The 22892-nt window shown below is 44.4% G+C and overlaps 2 protein-coding genes across 2 annotated transcripts in view; one reads left to right on the top strand and one right to left on the bottom strand.

The window, feature by feature from the left end:
* Window positions 1-3529, bottom strand: part of NUP155 (nucleoporin 155) — a 28452-nt gene extending 24923 nt beyond the window's left edge. Inside the window, exons 1-4 of the mRNA XM_056514114.1 lie at window positions 3297-3529; window positions 2155-2292; window positions 1723-1819; window positions 590-660 (exon numbers count right to left, since the gene is read on the bottom strand). Of these exons, the coding sequence (XP_056370089.1) occupies window positions 590-660; window positions 1723-1819; window positions 2155-2292; window positions 3297-3432 (442 nt within the window). The 5' untranslated portion in view covers window positions 3433-3529. The remainder of the gene's footprint in view (window positions 1-589; window positions 661-1722; window positions 1820-2154; window positions 2293-3296) is intronic.
* Window positions 3530-7915: 4386 nt separating this feature from the next.
* The window catches only part of WDR70 (WD repeat domain 70), a 139065-nt gene continuing 124088 nt past the window's right edge, over window positions 7916-22892 (top strand). The window contains exons 1-5 of the mRNA XM_056513716.1: window positions 7916-8314; window positions 19444-20046; window positions 20136-20198; window positions 20311-20394; window positions 22505-22619. Coding sequence (XP_056369691.1) covers window positions 19707-20046; window positions 20136-20198; window positions 20311-20394; window positions 22505-22619 — 602 coding nt within the window. The 5' untranslated portion in view covers window positions 7916-8314; window positions 19444-19706. The remainder of the gene's footprint in view (window positions 8315-19443; window positions 20047-20135; window positions 20199-20310; window positions 20395-22504; window positions 22620-22892) is intronic.

Here is a 22892-nt window from a genome sequence, read left to right as displayed (position 1 = left end):
AACTTTGACTTTAACGTTATCTTAGCAGTAGATACTGAAATAACTGAGAGGGCTATAAACCAGAATCTCACGGAAATTACTACATGAATATGTAAATTTATAAACAGTACAAATGTTACAGCATGATGTGGCAAAGAAATACAAGCTTATCAGTATAAGTAGTTATTAAACTATACATTATTTTTGGCTCATAATTCACTTTACAATGTTTCTAAAATCAAAAACTCATATATTCTGTGTGTACATATATACACAAACCACAGATTTCCACATATCATAGAATCATTGAGGCTGGAAAAGACCTCCAGGACCACTGAATTCAACCATGAGACTGAATAGCACCACGTCAACTAAACCATAGCACCAAGTGCCACATTCATGCATTAAACATAAATGCATGTTACTATCTTTACAAATATAAAACAAAAAAAAAATGTATTTTGGGCTTTATATAACTTTATATTGCATTACTTGTATAAAATACAAATGCATATATATGTATATATATATCTATCTATAAAGACTAAAAAAAAAAACCACAGAAGGTTCATTACTGTCCAATTCTAATCTCTGTCATAATATTCCTCACCTGCCTTTGGCTTTACAAGGCCCACTGCAAGAATAGTTTCACTGAGGCCATCAAAATAAGCCAGATCTCCTCTGTCAATAAATAAACAAAAAACTGCGTGAAATTTGTCATATAGCATCACATAATAACAAAGTAAAATCTATGTATGTTTTAAAATTATTAATACTTTTGCAACACTCTGAAGCCATCTACACCTTTTAGTGAAAGCAGGTCATTTGAGTTGCTCGAAGTTCCTAGAGTTGCGTTTCAAACCTGAAATCCAACTGCAGTATTTTATAATTTTGGATTTTGTTAGTTCAACCTACTCTGAATTACACAATGCAGCATCTGCAATACTGATTAATATGAAGAGAAGGAAACCACACAGGATTTTTTTCCCCCATGAAAATTATCTGATGCAAAAATTCCCAACTTCTTCCCCACTATCACTAACACCAGCAGCATTGTTTTCTTTGGGGAACATGTTTCACACACTCTGACACAATGTAAATGTATAGACAGTAGCTGATCTGAACTTCACTATTTTTAGGAAATGCAACAATATGTACAAAGCAATTCTTACTATGCAAATGCTTACTATGTGAGCAAACAAAGAACCAAACATGCAAATTATAAACTTATTAATGCCATTTCAAAATGTAATGAACTTATTTTCAGAACTTACTTTCAATTTTATGCATCCACAAAATAAGCATGGATGGAAGCTTCAATTACAATACTTCAAAATACTAGTCTTGTAATTCACCATTGTGGCAATGACTGGCCACTGCACATGCACCTCAATACTTACTAAACCTACTTATAAAAGTTAGGCAATCAGAGGAATCTTTATCGATTTTTTTCAGCACAAGCAAAGCCTTTGCATAGGAACAGTAACTTTAGAATATTAGATATGTCTGACCCAGAGCAAATACATTTTCCTTTCTCTCACCTGTAGATGATTTGGCAGCAATATTACTAACTCTTACAGATCCTTAAATACTTACTATTCAAAAGTTTTCGTAAAATAATTAAAAACAGTTGAACTGAACAGCACAACTTCATGCTTCCAGTAAACAATCTCCCACTGCTGTAGTTGCTTACTTCTGGTATAATAGCAATAGAACAACATCAGGAATGCATCCTCTACATACCCATCTTCATAGTTCCACATAAAGATGTCACTGTCAATGGTCAGCCAAGCTCTGCTGATCTCTGGAAATACTCCCATCATACAATTGCACTGCATATCTGAAGCACTGCTGATGTAAGGATTAAATGCATTTTGGGTAAGAATGGCAAAATCCTCTTCAGAGCATTAAAAAAACACCAAACTTTAAAAAAATCTCTAACACGGTACTACACAATCTGCATACTTCAAAATTCTTCATTTAGAAACCAATTCCACCAACAACTCTATACAAATGCACTTTATTACCACTTAGGGCGTTACCAAGAGAACCGTAACAACGCCAAAATTTTTTGCTGGGAGTCTGACAAAAAGACTGGGGAAGAAAAACACGGAGGAAAGATGTTTCTAATATTACTTCTTACACAATCTTAGACATCTGTTTACATAAGGATACGTCCAAACTGCTCCACTAGCTCTGGTGGAAGTGGGACTCGGCGGACTGGGCTGATTTCCGGAAGGTTGGGTATTGACAGCAAGCCTGGTCCTTGTAAAGGATAATCCATATCTGACATACCAGACACAGTAGGGCTACCTGCAGGTAAGAACAACAACAAAAATATCAAATGCCTTGGTGTTGCAGAGACTTTAAACATATAAGTATCACTACCCACAAGATACACATGGATAAAGACTTCTGTAGCAGCAAAACTACAAACAATAAAGCTAAGTCTCAAATGAGATAAGACCAAATAGATTTGCAAACAACTCACCTGGACCCCAGCCTACTCTTTACCCCTTTTTTCTGTGATACCCTGCAGTGTTTTTTTTTCATTCTAAGGCCAGAAATTCACATGAACAAGCCAGAAGCACATTCCTCCACCTAGAAAGGCTCTCTGTACTCCCAGTACCGTCTTAAAACATCCTCATACACCCACTGTTCTATGTGCGGTGTATCCACGATGCTGCCAAAGCAGTTACACTGTGGCCGTGCACATCACTGCACAACAGAATGCAGATACTCTGTTTGCATCCAGCCACCTCTGGATATGTACTACTAGAATGCCTCTTCAGAGCCCACTTTGCCAGCCAGTCGGCACTAATGGAAAAGGAAATGCTGCCTCCACGGGTTAAGGAGAACAAAACAAATTTCTGGTGGGAAGAAGAACACATCATATCATAAGTGTGACAGAAAGCTGCTGACAAAGAAAAGTCCAACAAGCTTAAGGGAGCTTTACTGCTGCTTGTAACTTAGGCACGGTGGTGGGCACATAGCTACCATAAGAGCATTTTTCACGGGACTTCCCAACAGGAAAAATGGAAAATTAGGGCCGTTTTCCTCACCTTTTAGAGAGATGTGAGGCACCAGAAGCCCAGTCCCCGTGCAGTACTCACATCTACAACTCTTGCCCGCGCACTGAAGCGGACACCGCACGGCCCTCACCCCACCCTGCGACCGAGACGCCTCCTCACAGCCGGCCCCAGTCCCCGAGCAGGGCCCACGGCCCGCACGCGTGTCCGGCCGGGCCGCGCTGGCCGAGGCCGCCCCGCGGCGGGACCCGGGGCCACAGGGACCCCGAGCGGGCGCCCCCGACTCACCCGGCGCCGGCACCGCCAGCAGCTCCGACAGGTCCGGGTAGCAGCGGTCATCCTGGATCTGGCGGTCGATGATGCGGCCAGCAATCTCCAGCGCCTCCTGCGCAGCGGGCGCGGCCGGGCTTGTGGCGGCTGGCATCGTGACGGGGGCGACAGCAGCCACAGAAGGACGGCGGCCAGACGGCGATGGCGGGGCCGCGCTCTCGCGCCGCTGCACCGCCCGCCCAATCCCGGCAGGCCCCGCGCGCCAAGCCACTTCCGGCGGCGGGAAACGGGGGAGCGGAAGGGAGAGGGAGAGGGAGAGGGAGAGGGAGAGGGAGAGGGAGAGGGGACGGGCAGGGCAGGGCAGGGCAGGGCAGGGCAGGGCAGGGCAGGGCAGGGCAGGGCTGGGCAGGGCAGGGCAGGGCAAGGCAAGGCAAGGCAAGGCAAGGCAAGGCAAGGCAAGGCAAGGCAAGGCACAGGCACAGGCACAGGCACAGGCACAGGCGGCGGGCAGCGCCTCCGGGGAGGGGGGTAGTGATCGCTGCCGAAGAGGATGAGAGGAAGAGCCGACTAAGAGGGGACCTCATCAATGTGTTTAAATATTAAAGGGGAGTAAGTGCCAAGAGGATGAACCAGGCTCTGCTCAGTGGTGCTGGGCAATAGGACAAGAGGCAATGGGCAAAAGGTAATGCACAGGAAGTTCTACCTGAGCATGAGGAAGAAATTCTTTACTGTGCAGTGACAGAGCACTGGAAGAGGCTGCCCAGAGAGGCTGTGGCGTCTCCGTCTGAAGAAACCCCATTTGTTTGGATGCAGTCCTGTGCCATGTGCTCTGGGATGGGCCTGCTTGGGCAGGGAGGCTGGGCCAGATGACCCACAGTGATCCAACCCGACTCATCCTGTGATCTGCTCGAACAGGCTGGCTGGGGCTGCGGGCACCACCGAGGGATCCTCAGGGCTACCTGAGGGACAGGTGTGGTTTGCTCTGCAGCCCCGCAAAGGCACAGGGTGGCCCCAAGGAGAGCCGTGGGAAGCGGCTCCTGTCCTGCTTGTGGCTCTGGGCAGCTTCCTGCCCGCCTGCTCGCTCTGCAGGCACAGTAGCGCTGTTGGGTTGTAGTCACAGCAGCCCAGTCAAATACAGGGTCTAGGATCACACATATATCATACATGTATTGGATCAGTCAAAGGTTGGACCCATCGATCTCAGAGATCTGTCTCAACCTAAATAATTCAGTGGTTATTTGCTGCCAACCTGATGTGGTACTGTGGGATGACAGTAAAGCTCAGACTGATGCAGACATGCAGATTGGGAAAGAAAATCCAAGAAAGATAAGCAGTTACTGGAGAGGGTTCAGCAAAGGCAGTAGTAGTAATAGTAGTAATAATACTATATTAATTATTATCATAAAAGAAAATATATATCATGTATATATTTCAGATACATATTTAATATATGTAATATATGTATAATAATAGAATAGATTTATTATTGTTCTAGTAGGTAGTAAATAATATAAATAATAAAATGAAATAATAATATTATAGTGATTAGGGATCTGGAACATCTCTTTTAAAAGGAAAGCCTGTGAGAATGGGGTCTGTCAGTCTGGAGTAGACTGAGACAGGATTTCATCAATGCATATAAATATCTCAAAAGCAGGTGCCAAGAGGATGGTGTCAGATTCTTTTCAGAGGTGCCCAGTGATAGGATGAGGTGGAATGGCCATAGGTTAAAACACAAGAAGTTCCAGCTCAACATGAGGAGGAACTTTGCATTGAAGTTGGCAGAGCTTTGGAGCAGAATGTCAGGGAGGTTGTGGAGTCTCCATCTCTGGAGACATTCAAACCCCATCTGAGTATGTTCCTATGTAACCTGCTCCAGGTTACCCTGCCTTGGTAAGGGGCTTGGAATGAATGACCTTTAGAGGTCCCTCCCTGCTCTAAAAATCCTGTGATTCTGTGATTTTGTGTCAAATGATATAAGCCAAAACCAAGCTTACATCAAGTAAGCTCCAGAATGGAGCATCTCAAGATGTGAAAGGGAGTTTGAGTCAAACTTTGCAATTTGTTTTGGTTGTTCGTCTGTAACTGGCTGGACAGTTATGATTATGCAGTTGCATTGTGCACACTGTACACTTGCCTCATCTTTTGTTTAAGGAAAACAGAAGACAATTCCAAGGTGAATGGGCTGGCTGAACAAAAACCACCAGAAGTGAAGGCCGCAGGACCGAGCAGTAACTGGGGGAAAGGTAATTCTAGGAGTGGGTGATAATGTTCCATTAACCACCTACTCAAAAGAGAGTCAGACTCAACCGAAGAGCTGGAGCAGCGCTAATAACCATAAGAAAAGAGATATACAATCACAACCAACGGTTTGAGTACTAAATAAAAAGGTTATGTAATTTGTAACTGATCAATGTTGATACCTTTATTTGTTAAAATGTATGAATAGTGTAAAGCTCTGATTTTCAGGAGGACCGCCTTTTGTGATTTAACACTGAGAGGAATGTTACATTTGTCTTTACAAATAAGTTGTAGATCTGTTGGTAGATAAAGTTAGCACCTAGAGATAAACGAAACAATGGGAGGGATTACACTGATTGATGAATGGAAAAAGAGATTTGCATTTACAAACAAACTGTAGGTTTGCTGGTAAATGAAATTGGGTAACAGAAGATGAAAGAAGCAACAGGGAGGGAAACTATGAATTCTATAAGAATTAAAAATTAAAAGGGAGGGTTATACATTAGAGGGGAATGTCAGGTGTCAGGCGTTCCGGGAAGTCTGTGCCTCTCGAGTACCTCAGCCAATGGGGAAAGAGAGAGGGAAAAGCGGCCGGGAAATTAGGATAAAGGGAGGCTGCGTCCTTCAAAAATTCGAGAGATCCCAGGGGAATGCCCCATGGCCTCTCCCTTTATTCGAATAAAGCAAAAAGGACTCCTCTGTCTCCTTTTTGGACATAAACCTCTGGTGTTTGTGGATTAATTTTCCTTACAACACCCAGCTATCTACTCTGCACAAACAGGAATAAAGAAATAGAAATACAAGAGTAGAAATGCCACACCTCAGTGTGCTAATTGCTGGATAACAAGCCCATGTTCAAGATGCAAAAGCAGAGTAAATAGCCTTTGCATGGCACTGGTTTGATGTGGCTGCTGTTTTTCCAGAATCTGATGTGACACATCAGTGTGACTGTATCAGGTTTTTAACTTAATGAGGCTGAGTTTCTATTAAGTGATGTGTCTGCTCTGAACAGCACAGGTATTTGCAAAGTCACAGGAAATTTTGGGACTGGGAGAAAATCCAGAGGGGTTTGGTTTATAAATGATGTTTGCTGCCTGGACTGCACTAACTCTCTGCTCTTCAACTGGTCCAGCATCCATTCTGGAAAGTTTCACTTATGGCAGAGGCACATGGTACAAGGAAGAAAATCCACCCACAACCTGTGCTTTCCAAATGAAGATCATAAAGTTAAACTTCATACCCTGCAGGGTTTACATCAGTGTTGAGATTGAACCCAGCAACCAAGCCCCAAACAACTGCTCATTGCAGCATCAGGGAGAAAATTGGAAGGGTAAAAGCTGGAAAACTTGTGGGTTGAGATAAAGAGAGTACAATATGGAAAACCAAAGCCACACACAAGAGCAAAGCAAAACAAGGAATTAAGTCACCACTTCGCATGGGCAGGGAGGTGTTCGGTGATCTCTGGCAGAGCAGAATCCCATTATGTATAATGGTTACTTGGGAAGACAAACGCCATCACTCCAAATGTTCCCCCCTTCTTCTTTCCCCCCAATTTATATACTCAGCATGGTGGTCTAAAATATCTCTTTGACCAGGCTGAGTCACCTTGCCTGGCTGCGTCTCTTCCCAACCTCCTACGCACTCCCAATTTCCCTGCCAATGTGGCAGCTTGAGAAACAAAAAAGGCCTTGGCTCTGTACAAGCACTGCCCAGCAACAACAGAAATATCTCTGCATTATCATCACTGTGTTCAGCACAAATGCAAAACACAGCCTTGTTCTACCCACTGTGAAGATTAACTGTACCCCAGCTGAAACCAGCATAACAGCGAATGCTGAAATTCTCTATCTTCTCAAGATTAAGAAGCTAGTGCCTAGTCACCAGTGGGGTTCCCCAGGGCTCAATTTTAGGGACAGTGCTCTTTAATGTTCTTATAAATTATATGATTGCAGGAATTAAGTCTGATTATACTAAACCAGGAGGAGCTGTTGAGTCCCTTCATGGTAGAGGAGCATTACAAAGATTTGGACAGAGAGCTGATCAATCTTTTAAAATCTAACAAGTGCCAGATTCTCCATACAGGACAGGGAAATCATGGTTGTACAGGGAAACTGGGGGATGACATGCTGGATTGCAGCTCCATTGGGTTGCTGCCAAGTTGGATATGAGTCAAGAGTGTGCCAAAAGTGACAGTCAAAAGGGCCAACTATGTTGAGGAGGGCATCGGGCACAGCACTGCTGGCCAGTTAAGGGAGGTGACTATCTTATTCTACACCGTGCTGTGGGGCTGCACATCCCATGTCAAGTCCTATGTGTAGTTTTGGGCACCTCAATTTAAGAAGGACATCACACTGTTAAGAGTGTAAGGAAAATTAATCCACAAACACCAGAAGTTTATGTCCAAAAAGGAGACAGAGGAGTCCTTTTTGCTTTATTCGAATAAAGGGAGAGGCCATGGGGCATTCCTCTGGGATCTCTCAAATTTTTGGAGGACGCAGCCTCCCTTTTTATCCTAATTTCCTGGCCACTTTTCCCTCTCTCTTTCCCCATTGGCTGAGGTACTCGAGAGGCACAGACTTCCCGGAACGCCTGACACCTGACATTCCCCTCTAATGTATAACCCTCCCTTTTAATTTTTAATTCTTATAGAATTCATAGTTTCCCCCCCTGTTGCTTCTTTCATCTTCTGTTACCCAATTTCATTTACCAGCAAACCTACAGTTTGTTTGTAAAGGCAAATCCTTTTTCCATTCACCAATCAGTGTAATCCCTCCCATTGTTTCTTTTATCTCTAGGTGCTAACTTTATCTACCAACAGACTTACAATTTATTACTAAAGAGAAACGTAACATTCCTCTCAATCCCTCATCTTTTATTTTTAGTAATTGTCTTTGAAAACTTTAGCTATCATTGTCTTAATTTCTTGTTCTTGTGTCTTTTTTGGTTTTGCAATTATTTGCAATGACATCAATTTTTGTCCTTTTGTAGCCATCTCTGGGCCAGTAGACATGGCTATAACCTGCATTCCCTTGATCACATGTTGAATAAGTTGTATTAAGCAAGGAATCATGCATGGTAAAAAGATTAGAGTTGCTACAGCACATAAGAGAAAAAAAGCAATTGTTTTAACCCACAGTTTACCAGGTAGCCATGAAAACATGTCCCATTCCCATCCTTTCCATGTTTGGACCGGTACATGAGCTAACTTTCTTATTCCTTTTGCTATTTGTTTTACTACTTTTCTATTGTCATTTATTTGCAAACAGCAGTTTAAGTCATTTAATTTGCCACACACACCCCCTTCTTCTGCTAATAAATAGTCTAATACCATCTGGTGTTGAAATATTGCATTTCTCATCTGAGTAGATTGGTCAGCAAAAAGGTTAAGAGCTGTAGCTGTCTGGTTACTTACTATTTTAAAGACAGCTTGTAACTTAACTATTCGATTTAAATTATAAATGGGTTCTTTGGCACCTGGTATTAATTCATTAGGATTTTAAGTGGCTGGTCCATAGTGTTGTATGGTTAGTTCAGGTGGCCACTCATTATCACCCACTTTTGGATGCTCCCCCCAGCCAGGGATACATCAATCTACCGCTTTTCCCTAATTAGATCATCATATACCTTGATTTCTAATTGGTTTCCCTGAATCTGTGGTAGCAGAAAGAACAGAGGTCTGATATACCCCACATAACATATCCCTGACCAGTTTGGGGGTAACCTGATATAGGCATGTTGGCCACAAATCTAGTAATGCCCCTTTAAAGCCCAGGTCCCGTTGGCAAAGAGACCTTCCCAATTTTCATGATCCACTGGGGGGTCAAAATAGAGCTTGCTTCCTGAGCCTAGTGGTCCCCCAACAATAGTTGCCCCACCATAGGAATCACAGTATTTGCACTTCCATGCTCCCACATGAGGTTTCCAGCTGCAGTTACATCCCAGATCTGTCTTATTAGATTTGGACCAGAACTTCTTAAAAAGAGTTCGAGTTCCATTCCAGTGTTGCCAGTTCCACTGATAAAGTCCAGTCACAGACACTTTTTCCCACGGATATTCTTCCTGTTCTATTTAGACAATAAGTGCCTCTTTCAGAAGAATGAAGCCGCCATGGAATTTTTTTTTATCCCAAAATTCTGTTCCATTATGGACCTCACTCAGGGTGCTAACCCACCATTTAGGTTCGACTAGGCTGGCCACCCAAGGCCAGTTTTTAGATCCTCCTGGCCCCCCACAGACCCAGCAATTGCTAATTTTCCTTACAATCTGGGGGCTCGTGTCCAGGATATTTCCACCGTCCAGGGCAGCAGGCAGCGGGTGGAGCTGAAGGCGCGCCTCACCCAGTTTGGTGATCAGCTCCCCTGGGTGCCGGCTGGCCCCGGGCGATCGATTGGGTTCCCGAGACTGTCCAGGAGACAGACGAGTGGCGGACCAGGGGTCCGTGAAGAGTCCGCAGGGAAGGACCAGTGAAAATCCCACCGGTGAGTAAAATGGGAGCCTCGGGGAGCAAACCTGGGAGGGCGCCCACGGAGGGCAGCACAGGTGAAACGGGGAACCCACGGAGGGCAGCACAGGTACACCTGGGAAGGCAGCCATGGAGGGTTGGTTGCACAGGTGAAACAGGACACCCATGGAGGGTTGGAAGGGTGAAGCCGGGAAAGGGCCCCTGGAGAGTCCCTTGGGGAAAGTGCTGGGGTCTTGGGACAGATTGTATATTCACTCAGAGGTAACTATGAAAATTATGGTAAAATATTGTTATTTTGTGTGGCCAGAGTATAAGTTGTCAAAGGGCCTTATTAAGGCCATGTTATATAGATGCCCTGGGGGGGCAATAAAGGAAATCGAGAAGGGGTCTCGATAGTCCATGGCCTGAGGGGCAAAAACGAGAATCGAGAGAGGGTCTCGACAGCGGCAGGTGGATGGAGAGTGTTTGTGCGTTAGAACAGGATTGAAGAGGAGTGTGTGATAGATATGGGTGAGGCAATGAGCGGCAGGGCCGGGCACAGAGCTGCGGGACCGAGAACACGGGCTGGGGGCTGTGGGTCTTCCGGTGCTCTGTGCCGGGCTGTGCCTGACACTGACACCCCCGGGCAGGGCCGGCAGTGTCCGCTGGCCCCCATAAGGCTCAGGGTGCCCAGCCGCCCGTGAGGCTGCGGGACGTGCTCGCTGGGAGCACCGGTGGGGGAGAAGTGTTTGGACTGTGACAGGACAGGCACAGGCTCTGATATACGGTGTGTGATAAAGAAAAGGAGAACAAAAATAAAGGAACATTTGGGAAATGCGGATTATAGATGGAAGGATTGGGATTTTCTTTTGGGAGTTTTGTTTGGGTCATTCGAGAGACGAATGGTTTTGCGGGGGGCTCGGGAGCTGTGAGGGGATGGGCATTCGCGGGCAGCGGGAGGGCTGCACCCAATGCACCTACGGTGGATGATGCCATCCCCCAGGCGGACCCCCAGTGGGACCCAAATAACCAGGCTAGTTTGGCTCGCCTCCGTGATTACCGTGCTTATCTAATCAGGGCAATCAAGTCAGCTGCTCCCAAAGCTAACAACGTAGCTAAGGCTATGTCGTTAGAACAGGAGAAACAGGAAAGTCCCTCTCATTGGTTGGAGAGGATTATGGATGCCTTGAGGAAACATGAGGGGATGGATCCTGAGGGGCCAGCCTTTGACACATTGCTGAAAGTGCAATTTGTTACTAAGGCTTGGCCTAATATAAGAAAAGGAGTACAAAAAGATGAAGAGTGGTAAAATAAGCCTCTGGAAGAATTGGTTAGAAAAGCACAGCAGATATATGTTAGAAGGGATGAGGAAAAGGCAAAGGCTAAGGAAAAGATGATGGCAGAGTTTTTGCAGCCCCGGAGGAATAAACCGCAGGGTCCAAGGGGTCCCCCGGGACAGAGGGGACTGGGTCGGCCACAGGGAAGTGGCAGAGACATTCCCTCTTCGGCAGGGGCTAGCCAACCCAAACCGCGGCTGGGGTGGAACCAGTTTGCTATCTGCAGGGCAGAAGGGCATTGGAAAAATGAGTGTCCGCAGAAACAGCTGGACCCTCAGGAGGAGGAAGTCCAGAGAATAATGGAAATGGACTGTTAGGGGTGTCAGGGGCTCCTATTATATCAAGGACCCACCATTCAGGAGCCCTTGATAACTTTTAAGGTGAGTCCGAATAAAGAGGAAGTGTGGTTTTTTTGGTAGACGCAGGGGCCTCTCGATCCATCTTAAATTTTATACCTAGGGGGAGAAAATTGTCAAAAAGATCTGTGGTTATTGAAGAAGTGAGTGGAAAGGATGAGCGAGTGTATTTTATTCAACCACTGTTAATCGATGTGGGGGACATGTTTGAACTGCATGAATTCCTGTTCTTAATTGTGATTGTAATTTACTGGGAAGAGATCTGATGGCTAGAATGGGAATGCAAATTAGTAGTATAAGAAGTGACACGGAGTCCAAAACTGTAGTATTTTTGTGTAAAATATCCGGAAGTGTGGGCAGCCCCAGGGAAATATGGAAAACTAGATATAAAACCTCTCCAAATCACATCAAAGCAACCGGGACAAGTGGTGTCTAAAAAGCAATATCCTCTTTCAAGGGAGGGAAAGAAGGGGTTACAGCCTGTTATTGAGTCCCTGCTAAAAGCAGGTCTATTGGAGCCATGTATGTCTCCTTATAATACCCCTATCCTGCCGGTTAAGAAACCAGATGGAACATATAGAATAGCGCAGGATTTAAGAACAATAAATGAAATTGTCAAACCAAGGCATCCCACAGTTCCGGATCCATGTACAATCCTAAATCAGATCCCTTCTTCACATCGGTATTATTCTGTACTGGATTTGAAGGATGCTTTCTGGGGGTGTCCGATTACAGAAGTTAGTAAACAGTATTTTGCCTTTGAATGGGAACAGGAGGAAGGAGGGAAGATGATAAAACATCATGATGATAAAACATGTTGACGTGGACAGTCCTTCCCCAGGGATATAGAGTCACTGGTTTTGTTTGGGCAAGCTTTGCAGAAAATATTAAGAGAGTTTACTCCACCCTCAGGAGTTGGTGGCCCCGGGGACGGGAGTCCTATCCCAACCTTGACCGACGAACCTAAAATTAAGAAAACAAAAGCAAAGGTAGGAGGGCCCAGTTGACCCCTTAAATTTATTGCACAAAGTCCGGACGAAGACGCAGGACGCGTAAGTATAAGGGATCCGTTCGGGCGGGGTCGGGATCCCGGAGTACAACGTGTGGTGTGTGTGTGAGAGGGGGACTGGCAGCCAGATTCCCCAAGCGAGTGCGGACCCTTAGTAGTGCGGTTCCCATCGACCCGCGAGGGCGTGGGCCACGAAACAGGGGAAGCGAAAGTGATTTATGGTGTGAGTGAAGGTACTCCGGAGGAAATGGGGCAGGGGAAGAGTAAACCTCCTGCAAGTGTTAAACTCCCACCCATACCTAGAGATAGTCCCTTGGGATTTTTACTAAAAAATTGGGACCATTTCCCTGGAACGGAAGGGAAGGATAAGGCAAAAATGATATATTACTGTGTAGAAGTCTGGGGTGGGAAGGAGATTTCAAGAAACGTGTTCTGGCCAATATTTGGGTCAACAGAGGATTGGATAAAACAGAGATTAAATATTTGGGTAAATACAAAAAAACCTGTTTGTTTGGAGGAAAGTGAGTATGCAAAAATCTGGATAGCCTGTCCTGAGGTTTTTATCTTTAAATTGACCGAAAAAGGGAATAACAAAAATAAGAAAAAGGGAGGTAGGAAAGAAGAAATCCTAATGGTACCCCCTCCACATGTACCCCCACCGCAGGCCCCTGCCCTCAGTGCACCCCCCCCAGAGAAGGATTTGGATTCAGATCATTCGAGCTACTCAGGACCAGTCACTAGAGGGAGATCTAGGAAACAACAAGAAAATTTATATCCATTAAGAGAAATGTCTATGGGAGGTCCTCAGGCAGGAATAGGATTTATATCTATGCCCCTCAGTTCAGGGGATGTTAGGGAATTTAAGAAGGAAATGGGACACTTATTGGAAGACCCACTGGGAGTTGCTGAAAGAGTGGACCAATTTCTGGGTCCTAATATGTATACCTGGGAGGAATTACAGGCCATTTTGAACATCCTGTTTACGGCCGAAGAGAAAAATATGATTAGGAGGGAGGGCATGCGTATCTGGGACACCCAACACGCTCAGGGTCCTGCAGCTAACACCAAATGGCCCCTTCAAAATCCTCAGTGGGATCATCAGAATCCTGCACATCGAACACACATGCAGGACCTGAGGACAATCATAGTTCAGGGAATTAGGGAAGCAGTCCCGAGAGGCCAGAACATCAATAAAGCATTTAATGAGAGACAAAAGAAGGATGAAACCCCCACAGAGTGGTTAGAGAGGTTGAGAATTTCCAGCTTTATTCAGGAATGGATCCAGATGGTCAAATGGGACAGGCAGTGTTGAAGGTATTGAAGGTACATTTTGAGTCTAAATCTTGGGAAGATATAAGGAAGAAGATACAAAAGCTGGAAGACTGGCAGGATAGAGGCTTAGATGAGCTATTGAGAGAGGCCCAAAAGGTGTATGTCCAAAGGGAAGAGGAAAGTCAGAAACGGCAAGTTAGAATGATGGTTGCTGCGGTACGAGAAAATAGGGAACAGGGTCAGAGGGAGACACAGAGGCGGCCAGTAAGAGAGCTTAAGGAGTCTAGGAGTTCAAGGGAGAGACAGGACATTAAGGTGTGTTTTTATTGTGGGAAAAAAGGACATTTCAAGAAAGAGTGTAGGGTCAGGATTCAGGATGAAAAGGAGTTCAAGACAGATTAGAGGGATCAGGGGCTCTATCTTTTGGGGACACGGAAACATCATAAGGAGCCCTTGATAAAACTGAAGGTGGGTCCCCATGGCCAGGAAATAGTTTTTCTGGTTGACACAGGAGCTGAAAGATCAACTATTCAGTTTTTGCCAAAAGGATGTAGTCTATCTAAAGAGACTGCCACGGTAGTAGGAGCAAAGGGAGAACCCTTTGAAGTGGGGGTTATTAAAAGGGTGACAGTTGAATCAGAATCAAGAATCGGGTTGGGAGACTTTTTGTTAGTATCAGAATCTGAATATAATCTATTGGGGAGAGATATGATTATAGAACTAGGAATTAGGATAGAAGTAGTAGAGAAGGAACTACAAATTAAACTCTGTCCTCTCAGAGTGGAGGACGAAGAAAAGATAAACCCTGAAGTATGGTATAATCCAGGAAACGTGGGGCAGCTAAAAATAGCCCCATTTTCGGTGATTATTAGAAATCCGGAAGTCCCGGTAAAAATAAAGCAATATCCCATATCCCCGGAGGGTCGATGGGGATTAAAACCTGAGGTAGATAGATTGTTGAGCAAGGGGCTGCTAGAACCATGCATGTCACCCTTCAACACACCGATACTCCCTGTGCGCAAATCAGATGGCACTTATCGGTTAGTGCACGACTTAAGGGAAATTAATAAACGCACAGTGGCTCGGTTCCCCGTGGTGGCAAATCCATATACACTCTTAAGTAAATTGGGGCCTAATAACTTATGGTATAGTGTCATGGATTTAAAGGATGCCTTTTGGGCTTGCCCTCTCGACGAGGCAAGCCGGGATTACTTTGCATTTGAATGGGAGGACCCCGATACAGGGAGGAGGCAACAGCTGAGGTGGACAGCGTTACCCCAGGGGTTCACAGAATCTCCAAATTTGTTTGGACAGGCATTGGAACAAATTTTGCAGGATTACCAAACAGGACCGGGAGTAACCCTGATACAATATGTAGATGATCTGCTTCTGGCAGGGGAACATGAGGAGGATGTAAGGAAAGAAAGTATAAGGCTGTTGAATTTTCTGGGACTTAAGGGGTTAAAAGTTTCTAAGACTAAACTTCAGTTTGTAGAGGAGGAGGTAAAATATTTGGGGCACTATTTAAAGAAGGGAGAGAAGAAAATAGACCCTGAAAGGATCCAAGCAATTATGTCACTACCTATTCCAAAAAACAAGAGACAAGTTCGTCAAATTTTAGGACTTACTGGGTACTGCAGGCAGTGGATTGAAAATTATAGCAGTAAAGCTAGATTTCTTTACCATAAATTAACACAGGAAGGGCTAATGAAATGGAGTCAAGAAGACACAGAGAAACTTCAGGAATTAAAGGAAAGTTTGGCCCATGCCCCGGTCTTAAGCCTCCCGGATGTGAGGAGACCATTTTTCTTATTTGTAAACATAGAAGAGGGTATTGCATTTGGGGTACTTACCCAGGATTGGGCAGGGAAAAAGAAGCCTGTTGCATATTTATCAAAAATTTTAGATCCTGTGAGTAGGGGCTGGCCAACCTGTTTACAAATAGTGGCCGGATGTGCCCTATTGGTGAAAGAAGCTAGAAAAATTACTTTTAATGGTAATCTCAAAGTAATGTCCCCTCACAACATCCGGAGTGTATTACAGCAAAAAGCAGAAAAATGGATTTCAGATGCTAGGCTTCTAAAGTATGAAGGAATTCTGGTAGAGGCACCCAATTTGACGTTAGAAACCACTGCACTACAGAACCCAGCCGCATTTTTATATGGGGGACCGGAGCATGAGTGTTTGACCCATGACTGTATAGCTACAATAGAGGAGCAGACGAAGATTAGACCGGATTTAGAAGAAGAGGAATTAGAAAGTGGTGAAAGACTTTTCGTAGATAGATCCTCCAGGGTAATAGAAGGGAAAAGAAAATCAGGGTATGCAATAGTGCAGGGTCTGAACTTACAGGTGGTAGAGTCAGGTGCATTAGATAGATCATGGTCTGCCCAGGCATGTGAATTATATGCAATATTAAGGGCCTTGAAACTTCTTGAGGGGAAGGAGGGGACAAATATATACTAATTCTAGATATGGATTTGGAGTAGTCCATACATTTGGAAAGCTATGGGAAGAAAGGGGCCTTATCAACTCACAGGGGAAGGATTTGATACACCAGAAACTTATAGTTGAGATATTAAAAGCTCTGAGAGGGCCGACAAGGTTAGCAGTGGTTCATTTAAAGGGACACCAACGAGGAATAGATTTAAAAAGCAGGGGGAATAACACTGCAGATCAGGAGGCAAAACGGGCAGCCCTAAAGGAAATGGTCCTAAAAGAAAAAGGGGGGCAAAGGGGAGAAGATGGAGTCAAGGACGGTGAAAACACTGACACAATTTTTACGAATGAGGAGAAAGACTTAGAAGAATGGGGGTTACAGAGGAAACAGGAAAGTGGATATTAGCAGACGGCCGGGAAGTGTTACCAAAGGCAATAGCTCAGAGGGTATTGTATAAGTTACATCAGAAAACTCATTGGGGAGCCCAGGGGCTGGTGGACCACTTTGCTGCTAGGTACATGAGCATCGGGCTCTACGATATAGCTAAACATATCACAAAGGGATGTCCTACCTGTTTGCGGGTAAATCGAAGTAACCTCAGAAAATTACCCTATGGGGGAAGGCCTCTAGCAAAACAATCCTTTGCAAATATTCAAGTGGATTTTACTGAATTGCCAAAGGTGGGGAGGATTAAATATCTTTTAGTAGTAGATCATCTTACTCATTATGTGGAAGCCTTCCCGACATCAAGGGAAACCGCACGAACAGTAGTAGAAGCCCTGCTGGAGGAGATAGTCCCCAGGTATGGTGTACCAGAAACAATTGACTCTGATAAGGGGCCGCACTTTACATCAAAGGTAACTCAGGAGCTGGCAGCAGCATTAGGAATAAAATGGGAACAACATACTCCTTGGCACCCTCAAAGTTCAGGCCGGGTAGAAAGGATGAATGGAGAAATAAAAAAGCAACTTACTAAATTGGTACTAGAAACAAAATGATCCTGGGTTAAATGCATTCCCCTAGCCTTGCTGAACATTCAGACTCAACCCCAGGCGGATTTGGGAATTTCCCCATTCGAGATGTTATATGGCATGCCCTATAGTTTAAAAAAGGCACAGACAAACCCAAATGTTAGTGAACGATACATTAACGAGTATTTAATAGCTTTGATGAAATTCAAAAAACAGCTATGGGAAAAAGGAATGTTGGTTCAGAGACCACCATTAGATCTTGTATTACATCAGGTTCAGCCCGGGGACTGGGTACTGGTCCGAAGTTGGAAGGAAAATCCGATAACACCCAAGTGGGAAGGACCTTATCAGGTGTTGCTTACAACAAACACAGCAGTACGCACTGTGGAAAAAGGGTGGACTCACGCAAGCCGAATCAAGGGACCAGTAGATCCGTCTAAATTCACCAGCGACCCCGGGTGGGAAGTGAAGGGCACACCTGGGAGCCTGAAACTGACACTTAAGAAGCGAGTAAGCTCTAATTAAAAGACAGGCTACATTATTCCCACCACACCACAGGTATGAGACTTTTTCCACATGGGAGATAGACTGTGGGATCCAACATACTATTCCTTCCTGGCAGAGCTCCGAGCAACAGGAGCACCAATTGTGGGGGTGGAAGATCTGCTAAATGCAGCAGTAAGAATAAGATGTAATGCTGAAAATTGCTGGGGAAATTGTAACCCTTTTGTATGCTTTATTTGTTTAGTTTGTAAGGAGGAGTGGTGGACCCATTGCAGCAACAGTTACCCTCCAAGGGGAGTGTGTAAAAATTGTTATTCGGACCAAAGGCTACTCACCTCTCAGGTCCTGGCTACCAAAGTGGCTGCCAGAGAACTTTTAAAAGGGTCTGAAGAGTGGTGGAAATTTTTTACAAAGGGGATAAACCCCCAGTTCTATTGTTATCACTCTAATGAACCTGCCCCATTTGTGGCTAGGATAGTAGCCGCCCTGTGCAGACGGTGGGTACCTGAATTCAGTTGCTATACCCCTCAGATTAAGAACCGCAAGTGGTATAAATACATAAAACGTATCAAAAAGCATGGGTCAAACACCCCTCCTGAAGAATACTCCTGCTGCCGAGAAGATGGAACTCCCCATAGCTCGTAGCAACCGAGTTGATGGGCAAGGCAGAGGAGATGAGAGCAGTGGAGGGGGGAGCCCGAGCAAAAGGGGAAAACGAGGAACAGGTACCCAGAGCTGTCGAGAGTCCAGGGAAAGAGAAAAGTCTGAGGTAAATTGGGAGGAAAATAAAAAGAGCAGTTGTGGAAAATGGGGAAGCTACCACCTCCAATTAGGAATCTTATATATAATGCTTTTGAAATCTGCACTTGCAAGCCATGAACCTTTTAAATGGTCATTAATAAGGTGGGAGGATCTGGAGTTAAGTAGGAGGGAATTACAAAGATTTAGCGAACAAAAGTAATAACATAGAAAAAGGGGGGACTTGTAATAAATAAGAGGCCTTTTGTTCGCTCCCTGACATTGAAGGAATGTTGCCAAGACTTATGAGGCCAGGATGTTAATTGTTCTGCTTTGATCCTCTGAAAGACAGACCTTGAAAAAGATATTGCTAGAACTTGTTAATAGTTTTGCTCTGCTTGATAGGCCTTAAAGTAGAAAGCCAGAATGTGTTCTGCTTTTGCGTACATAATCACATACTGTTTTAAGTGCCAAGAAAGGAGTCAGTGGCTGAGGAAGACTACTCGCCCTCATCCTCCGACCACCAGAAGGCAGAAAAAGACCCCCTAGCAACTGGAGGAGCATGTGCTGAACTATTGGAGGAGGAGCACGTAACCCGAAAACTGAACAGCATAAAAGAAACAAAGTAAGGGGGTGGGGTGCAGCAGTTGATGGAGCGAGACTCCCTGCTGCCCAGCGCTGAATTTGCTTTTGCTTTCTGTAACCAATAAATCTTTAAATTGTTATTCGATCTTTTATGGCCCATTGCGCTCATTTATAACATTTACCAGCAAACCTACAGTTTGTTTGTAAAGGCAAATCTCTTTTTCCATTCACCTATCAGTGTAATCCCTCCCATTGTTTCTTTTATCTTTAGGTGCTAACTTTATCTACCAACAGATTTACAATTTATTTGTAAAGACAAATGTAACATTCCTCTCAAGAGTGTGTCAGGAATAGGGTGCCAAGCTGATGAAGAGTATCGAGGCCAATATTTAAGATGCTGAGGTCTCTTGTCTTGTTCAGCTTGGGGAAGGTGCGGAGGGAGCCTCAGCCTGTGGACACCTTCTTCCTGGGGGAAGCGGTCGAGGACTTGCTGATCTCTCCCTGGTGACCAGCAGCAGGACACGAAGAGACGGAATGAAGCTCTGCCAAGGGAAATTCAGGCTGGGCATCAGGAGAAGGCTCACCCTCTGGGAGGGTGGTCCTCTCAGGAAGAGAGCTTCTTCTCCCTTGGAAGAGGCTTTAGGAGGAATTTGTCACGGCACCAATCCTGGCGGAGCTCAAGGAGCGTCTTCACAATACTCGCAGAAACGTGTTTTAGTTTTACCTGGCGCTGCGAGCAGGACGAATTCAGACTCCACCACGCTGTTACGCCTTCCGCCGGGAAGGAAGCGCGGCTGCGCCAGCCCGGCCACTTCCTGCCGGCGCCTGTTGTGGATCCGGGGCAGGCGGAGCATGGAGCCGGCGGCCGAGGGCGGTGAGCGGCGGGGCGGCGGGGCTGAGCCGGGCCCAGCTCACCCGCGGCTCCCGCTGACGCCCCCGGTTTCTTCTCCCCTCTCGTTGCAGATGCAGAGATGGTGGGGACACCCGACCCGGAGCTGGCGGCCACCATGGGCTTCTCCGGCTTCGGTTAGTGGCGGTGCGGCCGGGGGGCCGGGCTGGCTGGCGGAGCGGGGGGCGAAGCCGTGGGGCCTGTCAGCCCCAGGTGGCCTTGTTCCAGTCTCCCTTGCTTCTTTTCCAGGGAAGAAGGCTCGGACTTTCGACCTCGAAGCTATGTTTGAGCAAACGAGAAGAACTGCAGTGGAGAGGAGCAGGAAAGTATTGGGTAAGAAGAGCGAGCGTAGTCGGCTTTTGCATTTCAGAACATCTTTTGATTTGCTCCCTCAGGGCGGTGTTTGAAGTGTCTCGGACTGGCAGTGTAGGGAAAAAAACCAGAAACGCAGTTTTTTTCGAGGAAGGCAACCCTGAACAGCCTTGGCCTCGATGAACAGTGAAGTTATTAATTTGCTGCTGTTGTCTGAGGCTTAGAGTAGTGTGCATGTGCAAAGCTCCTTTTGTGAGGTATAGCTTGCAAATACAGGAAAAGCACAAACTGTTTTGTTTCTTCTTTTACTTAGCCGTTTATCTATTTTTGAAGAGAAATTGGTACGGACAGCTTTAATCTTGACACAGCAGAGTAGTGAATAAGAAGTGTATGTCTTAGACCAAGGAGCAGGTTGTATAGCTGTCCACAAGTGTGTCACTGCCATCTGCTGTTTCAGGAGTGAGAGATGAAGAAAATGGTATCATTTGCTGCCTGTAATCAAGAGAGCATCAGTCCAAACAAGATGTCTGAGGGCAGTCATGCATGCTCAACAAATCTCTTTGCCAACCCAGTTATTCATGTTTTCTCCTTCCCTTTGGCCAGTGTGTGGAGAACGTATGTCTTTTGTTTTATTGTGATGCCATGTTTTTTATTGCTCTGATTTTATACAGAACCAGATCAGACCTCTTTGGAGGCTCATTGACTTTGTGTACTTTAATTCACTATGAAATTCAAATATACAAGGGATTCCAAAATTCATTTTGGACAGGTCTGTTGTTGGTTGTGGGTTTTTGTTTTTTGGTTTTTTTTGTGTCAGCTGAATCTTAACACAGCAATGTATGTCCACGTTGGAAACCTTTTTATGTTTGATACTTGTTGAGGTTGAGCTATCATTCTGATGAGGAATTGTTTGTTTACAATAATAATGTTATTTACAATAATAGTATTTTTGTTTAGTAAGGAAGTTCAGTAAGTGGTTGCAAAAATACAATGTTTTTAAGTCCAGATATCTTGACCTGTATTTTAAGTATGTCCTCTCCCTTGCCTTGCAGCAGACCATATCCCAGCCAACCCCCCCAGCTTTCTAGGCTTATACACGTAAAAGAAACACACAGTATTTTATTCTTTATAAAGTTGATAATATATCAGAAAATGATAAAGCTTTGTATGTAATTCAGCTGTTTAACTTTAGAAACAAATTTTAATACTGAGAGTATATCAAGGAAGAATCTGTATGTGTTGTGGGGTTGGCTTAATGTGAGCACTTATTTTCAGATTTCTTGCGATACACTTCTGCTTTTTAGGTTTTTGGAATGACCATAATAACTTTTGGATATGGCTCCCCCACTACCTGATTTGTGGAGCTCAGATCAAAATATGTTTCCTGGTTCTGTATCTTGCACCTGTTTGTGTTTCTCTTCAGTGGAAAGTGTTTGCCAGCTTTGCTGGAAAAATATTATTCTTTTCTTGTTTATCGAACAGGGAACAAAATAGAACATGATGTTTCTTGTATAGAAAGAAAGATTCATTTTCTCTCCCTAACTGAATTTTTTTGCAAACTTTTAGTGATATAGTAGTTGTATGTGTTACCTCCCTCCTTGCTTAATTGGAGATGGAAGTTTTTGTTTGCTTTGATTTTATTGCAGTGTTCCATAGGGTTTCTTTTTCAGCAAGTGAAGTAAGAATGAACTACTAATGTAAACAACACTTTGTGTTTATTTTCCATATTTAAAATTCACCTATTTACACAACTGTATACTTTTAACTGTACTAATTTAGTTCCCTTTGTGAAAACATCAACATTTCTCTAAAGTGATCATCTGTTTTAGTATGATGCTGAAAAGAATTGAAATATCAGCATCCTTTTATGATCAATTTATGTTTGGTAACATGTACAAATGAACAACTGGAAGGTGTTCACTTTGTCGTTTTGATGTTTTGTTGAGTGATCATTGCAATAGAAGTTTAATATCTATGAAAAAGTATTTTACCTTAAATCCTTTATTTGCTGTTACCTTTTCAATTATTTAATCTAAGTGAAAAAAACTGTCTTACTGTCCCCAGCAAGCCAGAAGTTTTAGTATTTTTAAAAGTCTTGGTTATTTGTTATTTCTGTGCTCTCTCTATTCAGAGTCTCGTGAAAGAGAAAAAGAAGACCAGGCTGAAAAGGAGTTTAGAATCCCATGCACTGATTCGTCCGTTTCAGCATCCAGCACAACAGGACCTAGGTCCACATTAACCGAAAGGTACTTAGATATGGTGGGAGATTCAATGTAGCAGCTTTCTTATCTGAAGAGGATGTTGACTTGTTTTGATAACATGACTATCATTTAGCTTGTGTGACTATGTCTTATTATCTTAAGTATTTCAGTGGAAATACTGATTTTAAACTTTTAAAAAAACACTTTCTTAAAGATGCGCCAATATTTGCAAATATTGACTATGTATATTTAATAGGGAAAATTACTGCTTCCTCCTTGATCTTGTTCTGTGTACTTGTTAAAAAACTAGATCAATGT

The sequence above is a fragment of the Oenanthe melanoleuca genome, chromosome Z (assembly GCF_029582105.1).
Source record: "Oenanthe melanoleuca isolate GR-GAL-2019-014 chromosome Z, OMel1.0, whole genome shotgun sequence".
NCBI classification, from domain to species: Eukaryota; Metazoa; Chordata; class Aves; order Passeriformes; family Muscicapidae; genus Oenanthe; species Oenanthe melanoleuca.
Note: the sequence above shows the minus strand (reverse complement) of the source record. Positions and strands in the feature narration are given on the sequence as shown.